General features: G+C 35.6%; 2 protein-coding genes and 1 long non-coding RNA gene across 3 annotated transcripts; 1 reads left to right on the forward strand and 2 right to left on the reverse strand.

The window, feature by feature from the left end:
• The first annotated feature begins 807 nt into the window (after positions 1-807).
• LOC111805893 lies at positions 808-2,480 on the forward strand. Its single transcript, XR_002816715.1, has 2 exons — positions 808-1,341; positions 1,919-2,480. It is a non-coding gene; the product is annotated as an uncharacterized LOC111805893 (long non-coding RNA).
• Positions 2,481-3,922: 1,442 nt separating this feature from the next.
• LOC111806066 (enoyl-CoA hydratase 2, peroxisomal) lies at positions 3,923-10,638 on the reverse strand. Its single transcript, XM_023691414.1, has 11 exons — positions 10,341-10,638; positions 8,779-8,801; positions 8,576-8,681; positions 7,524-7,594; positions 7,328-7,400; positions 7,170-7,209; positions 6,913-6,985; positions 6,649-6,799; positions 5,862-5,932; positions 4,585-4,758; positions 3,923-4,265 (listed from the first exon to the last, which is right to left on the reverse strand). Exons 1-11 carry the CDS (start codon positions 10,398-10,400, stop codon positions 4,178-4,180), a joined length of 930 nt encoding a protein of 309 aa, XP_023547182.1. The 5' UTR covers positions 10,401-10,638; the 3' UTR covers positions 3,923-4,177.
• Positions 10,639-11,364: 726 nt separating this feature from the next.
• LOC111806064 (L-ascorbate oxidase homolog) lies at positions 11,365-16,126 on the reverse strand. Its single transcript, XM_023691412.1, has 8 exons — positions 15,871-16,126; positions 15,691-15,800; positions 15,053-15,323; positions 13,233-13,338; positions 12,566-12,911; positions 12,095-12,460; positions 11,947-12,025; positions 11,365-11,863 (listed from the first exon to the last, which is right to left on the reverse strand). The coding sequence occupies exons 1-8, from the start codon at positions 16,018-16,020 to the stop codon at positions 11,651-11,653; spliced, it is 1,641 nt and encodes a 546-aa protein (XP_023547180.1). The 5' UTR covers positions 16,021-16,126; the 3' UTR covers positions 11,365-11,650.
• Between the last annotated feature and the right edge of the window lie 387 nt (positions 16,127-16,513).

Genomic DNA, 16,513 nt, shown 5'->3' on the forward strand with positions numbered 1-16,513 from the left:
ACTAGCATATATTGTATTTTTTGAGCTTTCTCTTTTCGACTTCTCCTCAAGATTTTAAAACACGTCTGGTAAGAAAGGTTTTCACACCCTTCTAAGGAATGCTTCCTTCCCCTCTCCAACCGATGCGAGATCTCACAATCCAACTTCTTAGGAGCCCAGCATCCTCACTAGCACACAGTCCGATGTATGACTCTGATACCATTTGTGACCGTCGAAGGTCCACCACCAGATATTGTTCTCTTTGGGCTTTTACTTCAAAGTTTTATGAAGGGTATGCTATAGGGAGAGGTTTACATATCTTTCTAAGAAATATTTCGTTCCTCTTTCTAATCAATCTCGGATCTCACATTTAGTTCCTATATTTTCTATAAATTTAATTAACATTCTCTTCATAAATTTTGAAAACGTGTTTACCTAACATCTTTTAACGAGGCATGGCCACCACGAGGCAACATAGCTACATAGTTCGATACAAGATTTTAGTCATACTATCAATACGACGATTCAAAACTCAATACATAAATGATGAAATATTAGCATTGAAAAGGTCGATAATTCGATCTCTCACCGAAGAAAGCCAGTCAATGAGAGGCAATGGCTTAACCATGAAGACAATGTCATACCTCAAAAGTGGTACACGCAAGCAAACACATAGGTACACACAAACAGCCCTAAACGCATACGTTTTAGGTTTGAAACCGATGTTTCTCAAAATCTGTCATCTTTTTGTTGATATATTATGATATGTATTGGCATCAAAACCGAGGGAAAGGCGAAGAAATGAGCCCACTCCATCCCTCCCTCACTCACTCACTGCACTCTCAGAAAAGACAGATTACAAAAAAGAAAGAAAAAAAGCATTAGTTGTTCATCAAGAACGAGGAAAGTAAGGGGAGGAATAACTATGATGATCCTTTCTGTGATGCTTCTAAATATCAACTCTTAACCAAACTTCTCTCTCCTCATTTACTCCTCTCTCTCTCTCTCTCTCTCTCTCTCTCTCTCTCTCTCCTCCTTAAATTCTCTCCTTTTCTTTGCTCTCTTTTCATGGCTGCGTTTCAAGGAGGAAGAAGAAGAAGAAGATGAGGCTCTTTCATGGGGGTTTCTCAAAGGGTTTCCAACAGAATTTATTGGCATTCTGTCCACCTCAAATACCCAAAACAAGGTTTATCAACAAAAACCTTAAAAATCACGAAAGCTCTTTGCTTTTTGTGTGTTGTGTTGTGTTGTTTGGTTTGTTCTTTCAACTTGGAGGTGGGCATACTGCCAATTGAGCTCTGTTTGGCTCCTCTTTGTAACACCCTCTTGATCCCTACATCCCTCTTCATCGTGTTGTACGAGGTTGTTTTCAATTTTGAAAAAACATGTTTTGTTGGATGTTTTAGCTTCATGAATCTCAAATTTCATAGAAAGTTTCAATTTTTGTGATGAATTTTTTGTGGGTTTTGTTTGTTTCATCTAATCATGAGTTTTTATGAAATGGGTCATCTTCATTTTCAATCAAATGGATCTTTTTTCATGAATCTAGGGTTTTCTATGAATTTTGAAAAACATGTTTTAGCTTCATGAATCTGAAATTTCTCATAAAGTTTCAATTTTTGTGATGAATTTTTTGTGGGTTTGTTTGTTTCATCAAATCATGCGTTTTTATGAAATGGGTCATCTTCATTTTCAATCAAATGGATGTTCTTCATGAATCTAGGGTTTTCCAAATAGACATTTAGGGTTTATTTGTTTATTTTTCAATTTTCTATTTTTTTAAATGTATTTTTACATCCGCAGTCATTGAGTTACCTACGTGGGCTCATGATTAAAGCCTGACAAAACCCATTAAATATTTTTCTTAAAAGACGATTGCTCATGTTCATGGCCTCCAAAAAGAGAGCATAATGTAATCTTAGTAGTATCTTATTAGCAGGTTTCTGATGTAGCCGGACGGCGGTGGCGAGTTTTTGTTTTTCCCGACGACCCAGTGTGGCGGCGGCCTCGGTGCAGCTATGCCACCCTTTTGCTACTGTTGCTATTAAAACCTCCACGTTAATTTAGTATTGAATTCCCTGAAATCCATGAGTTTTAAGTGAATGAATGTATTAGTTTTGTTGTTTGTTACAGGTTGAACCGTGTGGATAATTGGGAGGTGGATGATGAACACGAAAATGGGTGAGTAAATTTGATGTTTTTTTTTAAGGAATTTGTTGTGGGTTTGTTTGTTCTTCTTGGTTCTTCTTTTATGTGATAAAAGTTAATTATGACGATCTGTTCAATATTTCATGAAATTATTTGGGGGGAAATAGTGAGATGGCGTGCGAATTCTTGTCCCCAAAGTGATGGCCCAGCTAGCTAAGGTGGTTTTTCTTGGGAGTGTTGGTGGGTAATGGAAAGCCTTTTATTTTCTAATTTTAATCTTTCAAGAAAAAAAAGAAAAGAAATTCATGTGTTTATGAGATTAATTTACTGTGAAACAAATGATAAAATGGTTATTAAACTTGAGTTTAGCGATTGTTTTTCTTCTCGCTTAGTTGCAATTTCTTTTATGGAGATTCTTAACATGTTCATGTAATTCCATGCAAAGGTTGAGTAGATGACTTCTAATCTCCAAGATGGATATAATTTGGTCCAACTGATAAACATTTGAATTAAAGGTTCCAACTGATAAACATTTGAATTAAAGGTTGATAACAAAAGGACGTGGAGGGAACTTTTAAGATCTCACATTAGCATTTCATTATATTGGGTGTGGAAACCTCTTTAATAGATGCATAATCGTGAGGTTGACAGCAATATGTAATAGGTCAAAATGGACAATAATTGTTAGCTGCGGTCTTGGGTTAGACATCAGGCGTCCAGTAAGAGATCACATTAGTTGGAGAGGGGAACGATACATTCTTTATATGGATGTAAAAATCTTTCTAATAGATGTATTTTAAAAGTGTGAGGATGACGATGATATGTAATGTTCAATGCGAACAAGTTGTAGTATAGATTCGGATAGACAATGGGTTGGTGTCATTTTGAATCTTTGTAAAACAAGGATTTTATTAGTAGATATTCTCTTATAGAGATGAATCTGTTGGTGAAACTCTTAGAAATTGAGTTTATTTGTGCGGTGATTAGAGGTTTATATGTTGTTTACTCGTACTTAGAGGTTTATATGTTGTTTACTCGTACTTAGTTGAATTGAATTTCTTTACTTTGATCCTCAGAGCACTCGATCTACGTCGAAAAACACAGATATTTTATTTCTAGACCTTTTTTTTCCTGACATGAGAAACAAAGCCTACAAAGAAACCGGGGTATTAGATAGATAAGTTGATAAGAGAGGCCAAGGTTAGGTTTCTAGTTGGATATCAAAATTGTATTTGTTTCCCTTCTTGTCCCACTCCTCGCTTCTGCACAAAATTTGGGAATCTTTATGGATTCTCTCTATTTCCATTAAATCCACTTCCTCTTTCGTCTAATCAATCACTTCTGGAAAATTAACAACTCAAGAAACAACTGATTTAACATCTCCATAAAACAGATTCGGATTAGTAACTATTTTCAAGAGCAAACAGTAGTGTACATAAATCGTGGATCAAGATTAAACTAATTTGTATATCATGTCCACGCTAATCTAGATCGTGTTCCATGTCCATGAATATCAAAATAAAACGTATGAGTAACCTGATATGGCCGAACGTTGAACGCATATGCTACAACCTTAAACCAATTGGGTATCGTGTAAAGGACACAAAGCTAAGATACCATGTACCCGAGTTCCTTGCTCTGTTATTTCTCACATGATGTTTAGCTCTTTTCTTTTAAGGCCTCTTCTCCTTGGTGTGCTTTGTATGAGATTTAGGACAATCTCTGAAATTGTATATCATGAACACGAGTTTGCTGCTAGCAAATGCGACCATAAATTGAAGGGAAAAAATCGAGATAAACTCAAGCAAATTTATAAATTCCATTCATTGCATTACCCACATACGTTTAAGATCTTTATTCTGCCAAGAAAAAATGAAACATTTCAAAACAAAGAAGGATAATGTCATGTGGTTTGCTAGAGAACTTGGTCACCTCTTTCTTATCCTTTCAGGTGTTCTTAATATGTGAATTACCCTAAAGCAGCAGAATGAGCAGAGGTCAACTTATTCACTTCCAACATAATATATATGAAGGTACCTTTATAATAAATTTACAGTGACGAAGCTACATGATGGAGATCCACGTAGCCAGATAGCACAGCCCGGTTGCGCTCCTTTACCTTTGTCTGATAAAGGACCCTACATTGCATATGGGCAGTTCTGACATCAGTTTCTAGTCAATTTAGATCACTTCTAGAGGGTACTCTAACTAAGTAAAAACACTTTACAAATTCATCAAAATCTTTAGGCTTAAAAAGTATTTTGAAAATTTCGAAAAGCATTTCAATGTGCTTTCTGAAGGAAAAAAAAAAAAAAAAAAACTTTTAATGAGTGTTTTTTCAGAAGTGATTATAATTTTACTTTAAAAACAGTACTTCTTGAGTTATTTTATTCCATGTCTTCAAACATATGACTTTGAAGTTGTAATCTTATCAAAGGAAAAGAAGTAAAATCATACCTCGACCCCTCAAGCCACATCTCCGTTACCAAAGTTTCACCTGGGTACACATGCAAAAGAAACTTGCCTGATATGCATTTTACTTTGCTCGAGTCTCCTTTACAGACGCATTTGATTACTGCCCGCACAGCAAATCCCAATGTACATAATCCATGTAGTATTGGCTTCGAGAACCTATAACATTGTGATTGAACAAATTTTTTTTGTCAATAAGCATTTGGACATCAAAGAGTTGGGGTCCATAGGTTAGAATGATAATCATTGCCTAGATGCATATTGTGAGATCCCACGTCAGTCGGAGAGGAGAAGGAAACATTTCTTATAAGGTTGTGGAAACCTTTGCCTAGTGAACGCGTTTTAAAACTTTGAGGGGAAGTCCGGAAGGAAAAGTACAAAGAGGACAATATCTACTAACGGTGGGCTTGAGCTCTTACACAAAAAAACTAAATAACCTATACAACTCATTTATTGTAGATGATACAATTCTTTTTTATAAATACTCCAACTGGTAATTAAAGATGGTTAGGATTGTTAAGGTGGCACCGGGTTTGAAGGGAATATGGAAGGATTGTTGCTTACCAAATTAGTTGATGCCATGGCTACTAGTTTAGGTTGTTCCTCAAGTGTTTTTACCTATTACAGGTTTGGGCACATTGCGGGGGCAATCAAGAGGGACATATTTGGAAAAATAATTTAATAGAAAGTTTGAAGAAATTGGAGAAATTGAAGCACCCCACTCTTTTAAAGGGAGGACACTTAAACATTGGACAACGCGGTACTCTATGATATCTCAACTTACTATATATCAAATATCAACCCTTCCGGTTCCAATGAAGCTATTATTGGCCTTAGAAAAAGTTAAGAGTTTGTCTGGGAAGTGGAAAAGTAAAGAATATTAGCTGGGGGCCGGTGTTGCTATCAAGTGACCTATAAGACTACCTTTACCAATAAATGAAATCAAAACACCATTCCTAACATTATACATCAACTACTAAGTTTATGCAACATGAAATGCACAATCCGATTATAACTTGATTTTTTTATATAACCTTGGTGGATATGACACCTTTTGCCATCCCAAAATTGTGTAGCGAGCAATAGGGCATCAAAATATAAATATCATCAGTCCTCCATAGTCTAGGGGTGAGGGTCTAGCCAGTTATATTCACGAGGTTTAATGAGATTAATGAACATAAAAAACTACGATGCAGACAACCAAAAACATAGGATATAGGAGTAAATGATAGCAGTAAACAAGATGTGAGCAAGGTACCAACCCTGCAATCTTCGCAACAATAGGATCGGAATGAAGAGGATTATAGTCACCTGATAACCTATACACTAATGCCTGCAGATTAAAATCACAAACAGAGTAAACTCTATTAACGCTACATCAAGATTAAAGTATGAGAACAATTCTAGTATTTGTATAGCACAAAAAAAAAAATTACAACCCATGAAAAACCTGTTAAGCAATGTTAACCTGCAAGGCTGCAATACGTAAAAAGAAAAAGGAGGAAAATAATGGCTACATATATTAGAGGGTCTCTAATCTTAAGATTTTTCTCAATTGATTCTTAATCTTCTAAATTTATTAATTTAACACCCAACATATTAAAAATTCTCAATTCAGTCTTTTCGTTGAAAAAAAAACGATAAGTTTTGTTAATAGAAAGTTGATGTGTCTCTAAATATTTGTACATATTATTTGCAAGACATGAATTTTGATAATGGACATGTTGGATTTACTAACAAGCTGATTAGAGTTTATGTGTCAAATTGTCAATTAACAATTTGAGTAGCATCATGTCCACTCATCCGAACATGTTAATAAACTAATAATTTGATGATATAAAATTTTTTTCTTGACAAATTTTAACAAATATAATTTAGAGGGACCTGATTGAGAAATTTAACATAGTAAGGGAAAAATTAAAATTTTGAAACAATAAAGCAAAGCAACAAATTGAGAAACATCTAAACGATTAGGAACCATTAAATATATCTAGTCCAAAGCAAAAGAAAACAAACAAAAGTTGGTACTAGTGGTCATTGTCAACTTGCCTGAGATGGTCGAGTACAATCCTCATACACCATAAAAGGCTGTGTTTTTGGAATTTTTCCTGCTGATCCTTGATTTTTTGGGTAGTTTGTGTAGGAGTAAGGGTGAGAAGAACTTGAGAATCCGCCAGCACCTCGCAGAAAGAGAGTTGTCCTGCCAAGTTTACCCAGTCATAGTCAATCCCTACCATAACCACCTTATAAGCTATATTAAAATATAATTATTATAATAAGGCAATGGAATAAAAGGAAGAAAAAATCGCTTACCGATTCATGCATAATAATTGTCCAGACATTTTGTCATAACTTTTTGTCTCAATCTCAAGGATAGCTGCTTTTCCTGAAAATGATTATGAATATTTATTGACACTTCAAAGAAAAGGTTTAAAATTAATAGATTCGTTCTCTCATAATCCTCTTATATTGGACTTCACTTTTAATAATTTTCATACAAATATAAGCAACATAAATCAAATAATATCATACGAAAAAAAAATCGAATAATTAGTCAAACAAGTACAAACCTTTGTCATGCAGCCCAGCAAGAGAGATTTTGTTATCTAACTGTGCAAGTAAAAACCCATGAGATTAAATATATTTCAGCATTAAGGAATGCTAATACAAAACTGGATATGGAAATTACTAAAAGATAATCATACATAGATCCAGTACGAATCCTTACATATCCCCTCGATGGCAGTGGCTTGTACAATTCAATGTATTGCTGACCATGAAGTAAGAGCTTTGGGTCATACCTGATGCCAGAGACAATACAAGAAAGATAACAGAACAACTTTTACAAAAGAAATGAAGATTACATTTGCATTGGCACACCAAAGAACCTTGCAAGCTTCTCAAATGTATGCATGAGTACTTACGACAGCCCAGGCAAGTTCAGACCCGTTCCCATAGTTTTGTGGATAAATAGAGCAGCAAATGTTGGCAAAACCTACAGAAAGGGAAACTACAAGTAACAAATAGTAGACGAAGAGTCACAGACGTTTTCTGTGTATTAGAGTTATAAAAGTGCATTTCCTGTAAAACCCTATAAACTGGTTTGTATGTAAAGGAAGTTGATGAAGAATCACATGGAATTATTTGAATTCCATATGAAAAGTTGTTTTTGGGAGAAGTGAGCCAAATATCAAAAAGATACATTAAAGGACAAAATAAACATAATCTGAAGGTTGGGATTCTGTTCTGGCAAAGGGGGAAGGACAAATTGATCAAAGGATGGGAGGAGAAGTAGGGGAGACAAGTGAAGCTCAGGCCTCCAAGGAGAAAAGACAGTAAAGAAGGAAAAATTGTGAACATGGGAATGCAAAATAAGTGGAGGTATCGTTTTGTAGAGAACTGGGTGTAGTTGGGAGAGCTATAAGAGAGCTTCGAGTGCCCCCCCTAGTTACCCTCTTTTAAGACTTGGTGCTTGTTTCCTTTGAATGTATTAATATAATACTAGTTCCAATTGCTTTAAGCACTTGAATTGGCGTAGTAGTCAATAAGAGCCAATATAAATAATAAAGAGTTTAGCGAAAATGAGTTCAAGCTAAGAAGCATAGTTACAAAAATCACAGTAGAGAATCTAAATTTTGGGGATCAGAGTGATTGGGTTTAGAGTGCTAACAAAAAAAATGATAGTATCAACCCCAAAAATAAATAAATAAATAGAGAGAGAGAGAGGTTCCTATCATTTCTGTATCAGAGGGGTTTTGGGTGCTAACAAAAAAAAAATGAAAGTGAGATTTGATGTATTGGAACAAAACGAAAAAAATAAGAGAATCTAAATTTCGCAAAAATCACAGTAGTGCAATTCCTTTGACCAATCACCTCCTCCCCTCAGCCCAAAATGATAGTATCAACCCCAAAAATCCAACATGCTCTGCCCCCTTTATATATATCTAAACATATTTTACAATTCTAAATAAAGTACCTCAATGTATTCTTGCCCATTTTCATTGTAAACATATTTCAGCTCATCAGCATCCACAGCTTCCCGACCACATGCTCCAATGCCCAGAGCATAGAGTGCAACATCTCTGTCAATCAACAGAAAGAAGTACACTAATTGACATAAACGGTAACCTCCCTCAAGTAGAACAGTTGAAAGCATAAGCTCAGTATATGAGGATTTACCTCTCGGTATAGGTGGATGTTGTCTACAGAAAAAGTAAATTAGAACAAATCAGTCTCTACACATCTAATGAAAAAGAAAATCAAAACTTCATGTGAACATTAGTGAATTTTCTTCTCCAGCCAATAGATATAGAACGATAGCCTCAACTATTGACATATTAGAAACTAAATTTGGCAAAAAAAGATGTATGCACGGAGCTGATTAACCCAGGCTTTAAAATAAAACAGCTACAAATTTATGATTCCTTCAGAACTTGATAAATATTCCATCTTATGTCAACATCCAAAAGCTAATGTCCGATAATGGTGAAAGCATACAACATTATCAAGAAGTTGAAGAAAAAAAATTATGCATTCATGATGAAGCAATAACCTTTTCAAACCATTCAACGTTTTACAAGAAATGAAATCAAAACCAATTATCTTAATGCAGCATATGCTTAGACCACATTTGATGCAATTCACTTAAAATTAACGATTCTTTCATGTTTGATTATGTGTCAAACATGGACAGATTATCCAAAAAATTGTGTCTACATGTCATAGAGAAGGAGAAAACCACATTGTCAAAAGGGGCTTCGCAGTAAAGCCAAGGTTGACTATCAAACCAGTCTGCATATCCACTCACAAAGGTGAAAAGGATTCAAAAAGGCATTGGCCACCAAGAGCTCACCCCTGCACTCTTCAATATGAAATTTTCTCCAAGAAAGTTGTCCGCATCATGCACATGCACGGACCCTTCTGTCTTCAGTAAGATTCTTTCTATAATGGTTTAGAAACATGTTTTCAAGTCTAACATATCTTAATATGATAAAGGACCATATGTCTGTTCTATGCGTATGAGAATCGCTGCAGTCTGCTTTCAGACAGGAAATACTCTAATCTTGGGCCTATTAAGGAATTTTCTTAAGTTATTGCTTAATATCTGACCTTTGAATCAACTAAGTTTGAAATAAGAAAACCGTGTAAGGCCGAAAAAGTTCTCAATTAAATGCTATAACATAACATATTCCTAAAGTTATGAGCCTTCAACAGACTTGCTAATAATATGGTAAGAAGCAGGGCAGGGTATGCCTTATATGCCTAATTTCCCATCACTGGCCTCTTGAGGAAATTACACCAACAACAATGAACCTATCCAATTAATTAATAGTTGAGTACTTGAGTTCTTTCAAGTTGATACATTACAGATAAGAATCAATTGACAAGATGTCGTCCAATATGATATGTAAGAAACCTAGATAACTGTGGTTAGTTATGCATGAATATGATATGTAAGAAACATCGACACTAATGTTCCCTTAAATAGTTGTCACTACGAGGTCTCCCAGAGAGCAAAGATCAAAATTCAAAAACGACATCGAAATCAATGACAAACCTAAACAGGCCGAGAGCCCAGAGATCCACAATTCCTTACTTTTCATCCCAATTCTTCGGGTTCATACTTCGTTTTATCTTAACGAAAGGTAGTTCGATGACAAAAATAGGAGGAGAGTAAAACCAAGCGAAAGAAACAGAGCGTAGCTTGAACACAAGAAGGTGAGTGAATCAATATTCCATACCTCAGGAAATTTGTGAGCAAGAATACGATCAGGATCAAAGCCCGATGGATTACCCGCCATGAGGAATCTCGAACAAGCTTCAGTGGAAACTGAAAGCGGGAAATCAGTTTACAGATTCAATACTGAAACAATCAATCCACTCCGAATTCGCACAGGATAAAGCCTCTCAATAAGAGCGCGCAATGGGAAGGGATGGCATAATGACGTGCCCATACAGGGAAAGTCAGAGATTGTTGCTGACCTCCGCGCGCAAGCGCAAGCGCAATGGATAATTTCTCGGCGTGGTGTTGCGTTCGAGTTTTACCCATTTCAATTAAAAAAAAATGTCTAAAATATCTTTATAAACTTTTTATTCCATTTCAAAACTACCATTAAATTTTTAAAAAAAAAAAAATTAAAATTAAAATTACCTTCAATTTTTTTTAATAAATTTAAAAATACTTCTAAAATTTAAAAAAATACGATAATTATATTTCAAATTTTTCATTAATACTTTTAAACTATTTTTACAAATTAACCCCTTATTTAAACTTTTAATTTTTTTTTAATTTAAAAGATTAAAAATTTTAATGCTACTTTAAAATTTTAAGTAGTATTTTACGGCATGAAAATAATATTTTTGAGTATTTATTTTTAATCTGTTTTCATTCCCATCTTTTTAGTGTGTGAGGTTAATTTTTTATTAGGTCATTGTATATATATTATCGAATTAAACTATATTCAAATTGATTTTTCAACACAAATACATTTACGAGTTGTTCGTGAAGCATTTTTCTTTCAGCCTCAGACATTCAAATGTTTTGTATGATTCCAGCACTTGCATTCTCAAGGACGTAACCATCGTGATTGACTGGAAAAAAGATTGAAAGCTATAAAAATGGATTGTTATCCCATTAGAAATCGATAGAAATTTCTAGAAGATTTTCTTACCATCTCAAAATATTAATCTAAGTTAGGGATAGTATATAAAATTTAAATCTAACAAAATGATGGAAGCAAGAAAATTAAAATAGCGACACAAACATTAGAGATAATATCATACATTTAGCCTTTATCCTAACTACGAACTCGTAACCATAAGAATATTTATTAACTAAAAAAATCACTGCAAGAACAAAGAAGGAAACTCAATGAAACGCTATGATAAGAAAGAAAAATTATGAATGCCCTCGAGCTGAGGACTTTTTTTTTTTTTTTTTTTTTTTTTTTTTTTTTTTTTTTTTTTTTGAAATATCCTTCCGAGAAGAACTAAATATGATATGATACGACATGACAAAACATTTGATTGTGTTGAACTCAGAGGATAGAGCCTAGAGTGGCCTGGTTCGTCTCCCAGTGGCTCTTCCACAGAGCAGAGCATTCTTTGGAATTGGGTACTCGTCTCTCAATGAAGTCGATGGCGTGTAAACTCTCAAGTAAAACTGTTGACCCAGGTACTGCCTTGCCCAGAATTCCGACCTTAAATTCCACATTCCCACGTTGTCCAGCGCTACATATATTGCAGTCCATGACTTCGGATACACCTGCCATGAACAACAGCTTCATCTTTCTTCCTCATACTTCACAAATGGTTATAAAGTAAATGAAAACTAGAGCTTGGTTCTACCTGAGTGGTACAACGTGCAATTGCGTCTCGTAGATTGTATTGGTTTCTGCTATTGGATGTCCATTGCCCTCCATCCATACTGAATTTTTAAGGAAAATCAGCGAAAAGCCCAGAGAAATGAGGAAATTTTAATGTATAGTTTCATTACCCAACAACGAAGAAGGAGTAGCCATCGAGGTGCCAGCTCTGGATGAGGTCTTCGTTGTTCTGGAAGACGATTTCAACGAAAGCTCTGTAATCAGCGCCCATTACAGAGGTGTCTTCGTAGATTCCTGCACCGTTTGGCCAGTCAGAAATACTTCCGACCCGGAAAACTCCTCCTATTTTGAAGAAGTCGGCGACCTTCAGGGGAGTATCTGCAGGGATAAATGACACGCTGTTGACGGCGTATCTTTGCTTCCCGTTGACAAGCCCGGCTGAGTTCGACAGTACAATGGTTTTGGTCGTGTTGATGAGACCATAGTGATAAGAGCCTTGTGGGTTCGGCCGAGGCCCACTGGCTGTAAGGTTGGTTCTGCACTTGTATGGAAAATTTTGAGACTATTGGAGTAAAAGCATTCATAATCCATTAACTTGAAGCCTAGAGTTCCATTATTAGCGAGACTGATAGAGAGGTTACCTGATGGCTCTAGCTTGGTTAAGGGACCAATCAATTTGGATAGTTGGGCCACCGGGAGGTGGGCCTTGGACGGAGCCGGCGGAGTTGGCATAACGGAGAATAGCGGTGGTGGTGAGGATGGGAGTGGTGAAGCGAGAAGAAACGACAATGTAAAAGTCCTGAGCGGGCTGATCGGCGGTGACAAGAACGGAATAAGATTGGCCGACGTGAATGTCAAGGGAAGAGAATTCCGTTTGGAGGGAGTGGGTTCCTTCAACTTCGACCACCTTCAACCTGTGGCCTTGAATTCGGAAGTTGAGAGAGCTTTGGAGCCCCACATTTGAGATCCTCAACCGGTAAGTTTTTCCTAACAAAACACATATACACAACCAATGATGAGAGCTGCTTTTGTCTGAAATGTAAATTTGTACTTAAGACTTTTTATTTCGAGCTTGGGATCTGCGGGTTTCCACCCGTTTATAAAGGATATTTAGTTCTCCTCCCAACCGAGATGGAATCTTAACTATTCATTAAAAACCACTTGAAATAAGGTATTTTCATAGCCTCCCTGAATAATTTAGAGCTTGATTTTTTCTGAATAGCATTGTTTTTAAAGACAAAACAGAGATGGGCTTCACTCAATAACTTTTTCACTAAAAGTAGAATTACGTAGAGCTTTCTTAATTACCTTGTTCCACGTTGAAAGGGGCAGTTCTGTTGGGTCCACGACCATTGATGAGGATTCCGTCGGGGAGTGGAAGCATTGAGCCATTGTCTAGTTGGGCCCTCAACGTCTGCAAAACAAATCTTATAGTTTAAAATGGCTAAACTTCAGGGGAAAAGAATAATTCCATTATATAATACTTTAATCTATATATAGGTATGCAGAAGATTCTCTTTCTACATTCAAGATAACCCGCATAAGTTTCTTGTTTACTTGAGATGGAGTCACTATCTCAAGAACAGATAGATAAATGTTTGTAGTTTCTCACCTTTCCAATACAAGCAGATACCTAATGGTCCGTCCCTCTTACTAAAAGTGGGTAATGAGCAAAAGGAGAAAATGAGGCACTTTTGTGTTCACTTCGTTGTCAAGTGAACTATTTCAAGGAAGGGAGTTGGCGAGATTCATGTATAGAAGGGACTAATTATAAGACAAAACCAAACAACCAGACAAAAAAAGATAGATTAGATGTGACCTTACAAGATTTTTATGAGTTTCAACAAAAATTTGAAACAAGTGCCGGTATTCTTCATCAAGATTAAGAATATTTTTCTACCAAAAGCATCCTAANAAAAAAAAAAAAAAAAAAAAAAAAAAATCAAAAAAGAAAATATCTACTAGAAGTGGGCTTGGACTGTTATAAACGGTATCAGAGTCTATTTGGGCTCTATGCTAGCGAAGGTGCTAACTCACAAAGAGATAGATTGTGAGATCTAAGAAGAGAACGAAACATTTCTTCTAAGAGTGAAAATATCTCACTAAGAGACCCATTTTAAAATCTCGAAAGGAAGCACGTCTAAATCTAAAAAAATATAATATCTAATTCTCTAAGGATGGGGAGTTGGAGAGTAGGAGAGTAGGAGAGGGTTAAATTAATGAGGGGATCCGAAGTTGGAGGAAAGCGCGTCTGGGGGAGCCTGGGAATCGGCGCCTAAACTGAGACGTAAGGGCGCTTTCGTTGGCTGGAATGCGTACAGCCCAACCATACAAAAAGCTCCTTTCAAGAAAGAATAATAATAATAATAATAATAATATAAAGGGCCTTTCATCAAATACACGCACATGCCAAGAAACCAATTAAATTCAGCTTATGATTATCACACCGAGGGGCAGCCATGGCCCGCAACATGAACAACCATTAAAGAAAGAAAGTACCCTTTAAATAATCCAGCTGTTAATCTCAGTAGAGAGAGAGAGACTAGAGAGAGAAGCAAAAAGGTCTTGAAAAGTCAAATATTACGGATCAGACAGTCGTCGAACCCAGCAATGGTCGGTCTACCGACAGAGGTAAACTAATAATAATAATAATAATAATATGATTCATATTTGTCACTTGTTTAATAAATAATTTTTTTCTCTCACCATTTGTAATAATATTATTTAATTTTTTATATTTTTGTATTAAGAAAACTCGTTATATTATAGAAAATAAATAAATGTTTTCGATTATAGTTCTTTCAAATTAATTTTGTCCAATATTGAAATTTTTTCTCATATCATTAATATTTAATATTATAACTTTCTAAAAAAATATATAGCCATTTTTTGAAAAAAGAGACCAAGTCTCAGAAAATTATTTATAATTTAGAAAGAAATTAAAAAAAGTCTAATAAAGAGATGATTCTCTATTCCCCGCCAATCTGGCTCATCCCGTGACCAATATTCAAGATTCTTTCACCCTTTTCGACTAGCCAGAGATTAATTTTGAAACTAATCAGATCGATAAAAGTTCAATGTTGGAATCTCTAGAATGGAAGGAAAAGGGATGGTCAGTGATTAATTACCGTATGATTAGCTTGGTACCAGTCGCCGATGAGGACAGTGTAATCGCCCGCGGGATCCGGGAAGGGAACGGGAATCCGGGGGCGACTGAGAATTCTGATCCCACCGAAACCACCGGCGGCCTTGTGGAAGCCGAGGGAAGGGAAGTAATAGAAGCTTCCGATCTGATCTTTCATTTGGAGAATGTAGGTGAAGTTTTTCCCTGGAGGAATAGGGCATGTTGTTCCGTACACTCCGTCCTCGTATGAGTTTCTCCTCTGTTGAATCCCATTCCTAATTTCACGGTTCATAACACAAATTTTCAGATAATTAAATTTCCAATTTAGACCATATTAATTAATGATAACTCGCAGGAATCGTCTCGAAAAAACTTCTTCAACAAGTTAACAGTTAAACCAGATCCAACCCCTAAATTTAGCGATTGAAAACATAAAGAGAGAGTACGTAATCAATGTCGAGAAATTTTCCAAATTAGCTTCATAAATTTCATATTTCTTCTTAATATTTCAACTCCAACTCTACACAAACTACCTAACACTTAGTAGTAGCACGTTCTAGAAAACACATTTTCACATTCAGGAACGAAAATGGAAATCTCGACTCAAAGTTTCCGACAGAGAGCGAGGAACAGAAGAATTACCAGGAGAGGAGAAATGGCTCGTCCAAGCTATTGTAGACATTGATAATGATATTATCGTTGGTAACAGAGTGAATATCAGGGCCAGGAAATTGGCCATTAATCAGAATGCCCTAAAAAACAGAGCAAATTCAGATCCATTGTAAACTGAACGAATCAATGAAATTCAACCGAAAACCTAACCTGCTGGGGGAGGCCGAGGGGGTAAATGGTGCCGTAAGTGACATTCCAGTTGAAGAACCTGTAAGGATCGTCGGCTCCAACAATGGCGAAGAAGGAGATACAGAGACAGAGGAGAGGTGGAAGAGAGGATCTCATTGAACTAATCGCCATTGTGAAGAGAGAGAAACGGCGATGGAGGATTGGGAGGAGTGAGAGAGGTAGAAGAGAGGTTTAAATTTAAGCGAGGTTCAGAGAGTAGGTGGTGAATGTACAAAGCCAGAGGAGTGGTAGCGGGAGTGAAAGTGACGTAGTTTCTCACTATCCAAATTTAAATTTGGAAAATAGATGGTAATAAATAAATTAGAATTTCAACTTTAGGGTAAAAAAAAATTACGAGGGAAAATAAATTTCATACTAAATATAATATTGGGATTTCATATTTATTCAATATATAGAACATATATATATATATATATATATATATATATATATATATATATATATATATACACAATTAATATAGGATGAACTACGAAATATCAATTATATCATATGTATTCTCGATATATGACTAATATGTATAAAATATAAAGCATATCATATATATTCTTATATTAAAATCTTTCGAACCTCAAAATTTAGATTGTTTGGATTGGTGACCTGA

This window comes from Cucurbita pepo, chromosome LG11, assembly GCF_002806865.2.
Source record: "Cucurbita pepo subsp. pepo cultivar mu-cu-16 chromosome LG11, ASM280686v2, whole genome shotgun sequence".
NCBI lineage: Eukaryota > Viridiplantae > Streptophyta > Magnoliopsida > Cucurbitales > Cucurbitaceae > Cucurbita > Cucurbita pepo.

Bases quoted from the DNA above. Each gene is read 5' to 3' on its own strand.
- LOC111806066 (XM_023691414.1), bottom strand. From the start codon at position 10,400: ATGGCGGGTAATCCATCGGGCTTTGATCCTGATCGTATTCTTGCTCAC. The intron at 6,800-6,912 runs GTAAGCGATTTT...TAAACTTGGCAG, and splicing joins CAATTATTATGCATGAATCG to GACAACTCTCTTTCTGCGAG. The intron at 5,933-6,648 runs GCAAGTTGACAA...TTTAATCTGCAG, and splicing joins ATTGTACTCGACCATCTCAG to GCATTAGTGTATAGGTTATC.
- LOC111806064 (XM_023691412.1), bottom strand. From the start codon at position 16,020: ATGGCGATTAGTTCAATGAGATCCTCTCTTCCACCTCTCCTCTGTCTC. The intron at 15,801-15,870 runs GTTAGGTTTTCG...TCTGTTTTTTAG, and splicing joins CCCTCGGCCTCCCCCAGCAG to GGCATTCTGATTAATGGCCA. The intron at 12,912-13,232 runs GTAATTAAGAAA...GTGTTTTGTTAG, and splicing joins CCCTTTCAACGTGGAACAAG to GAAAAACTTACCGGTTGAGG.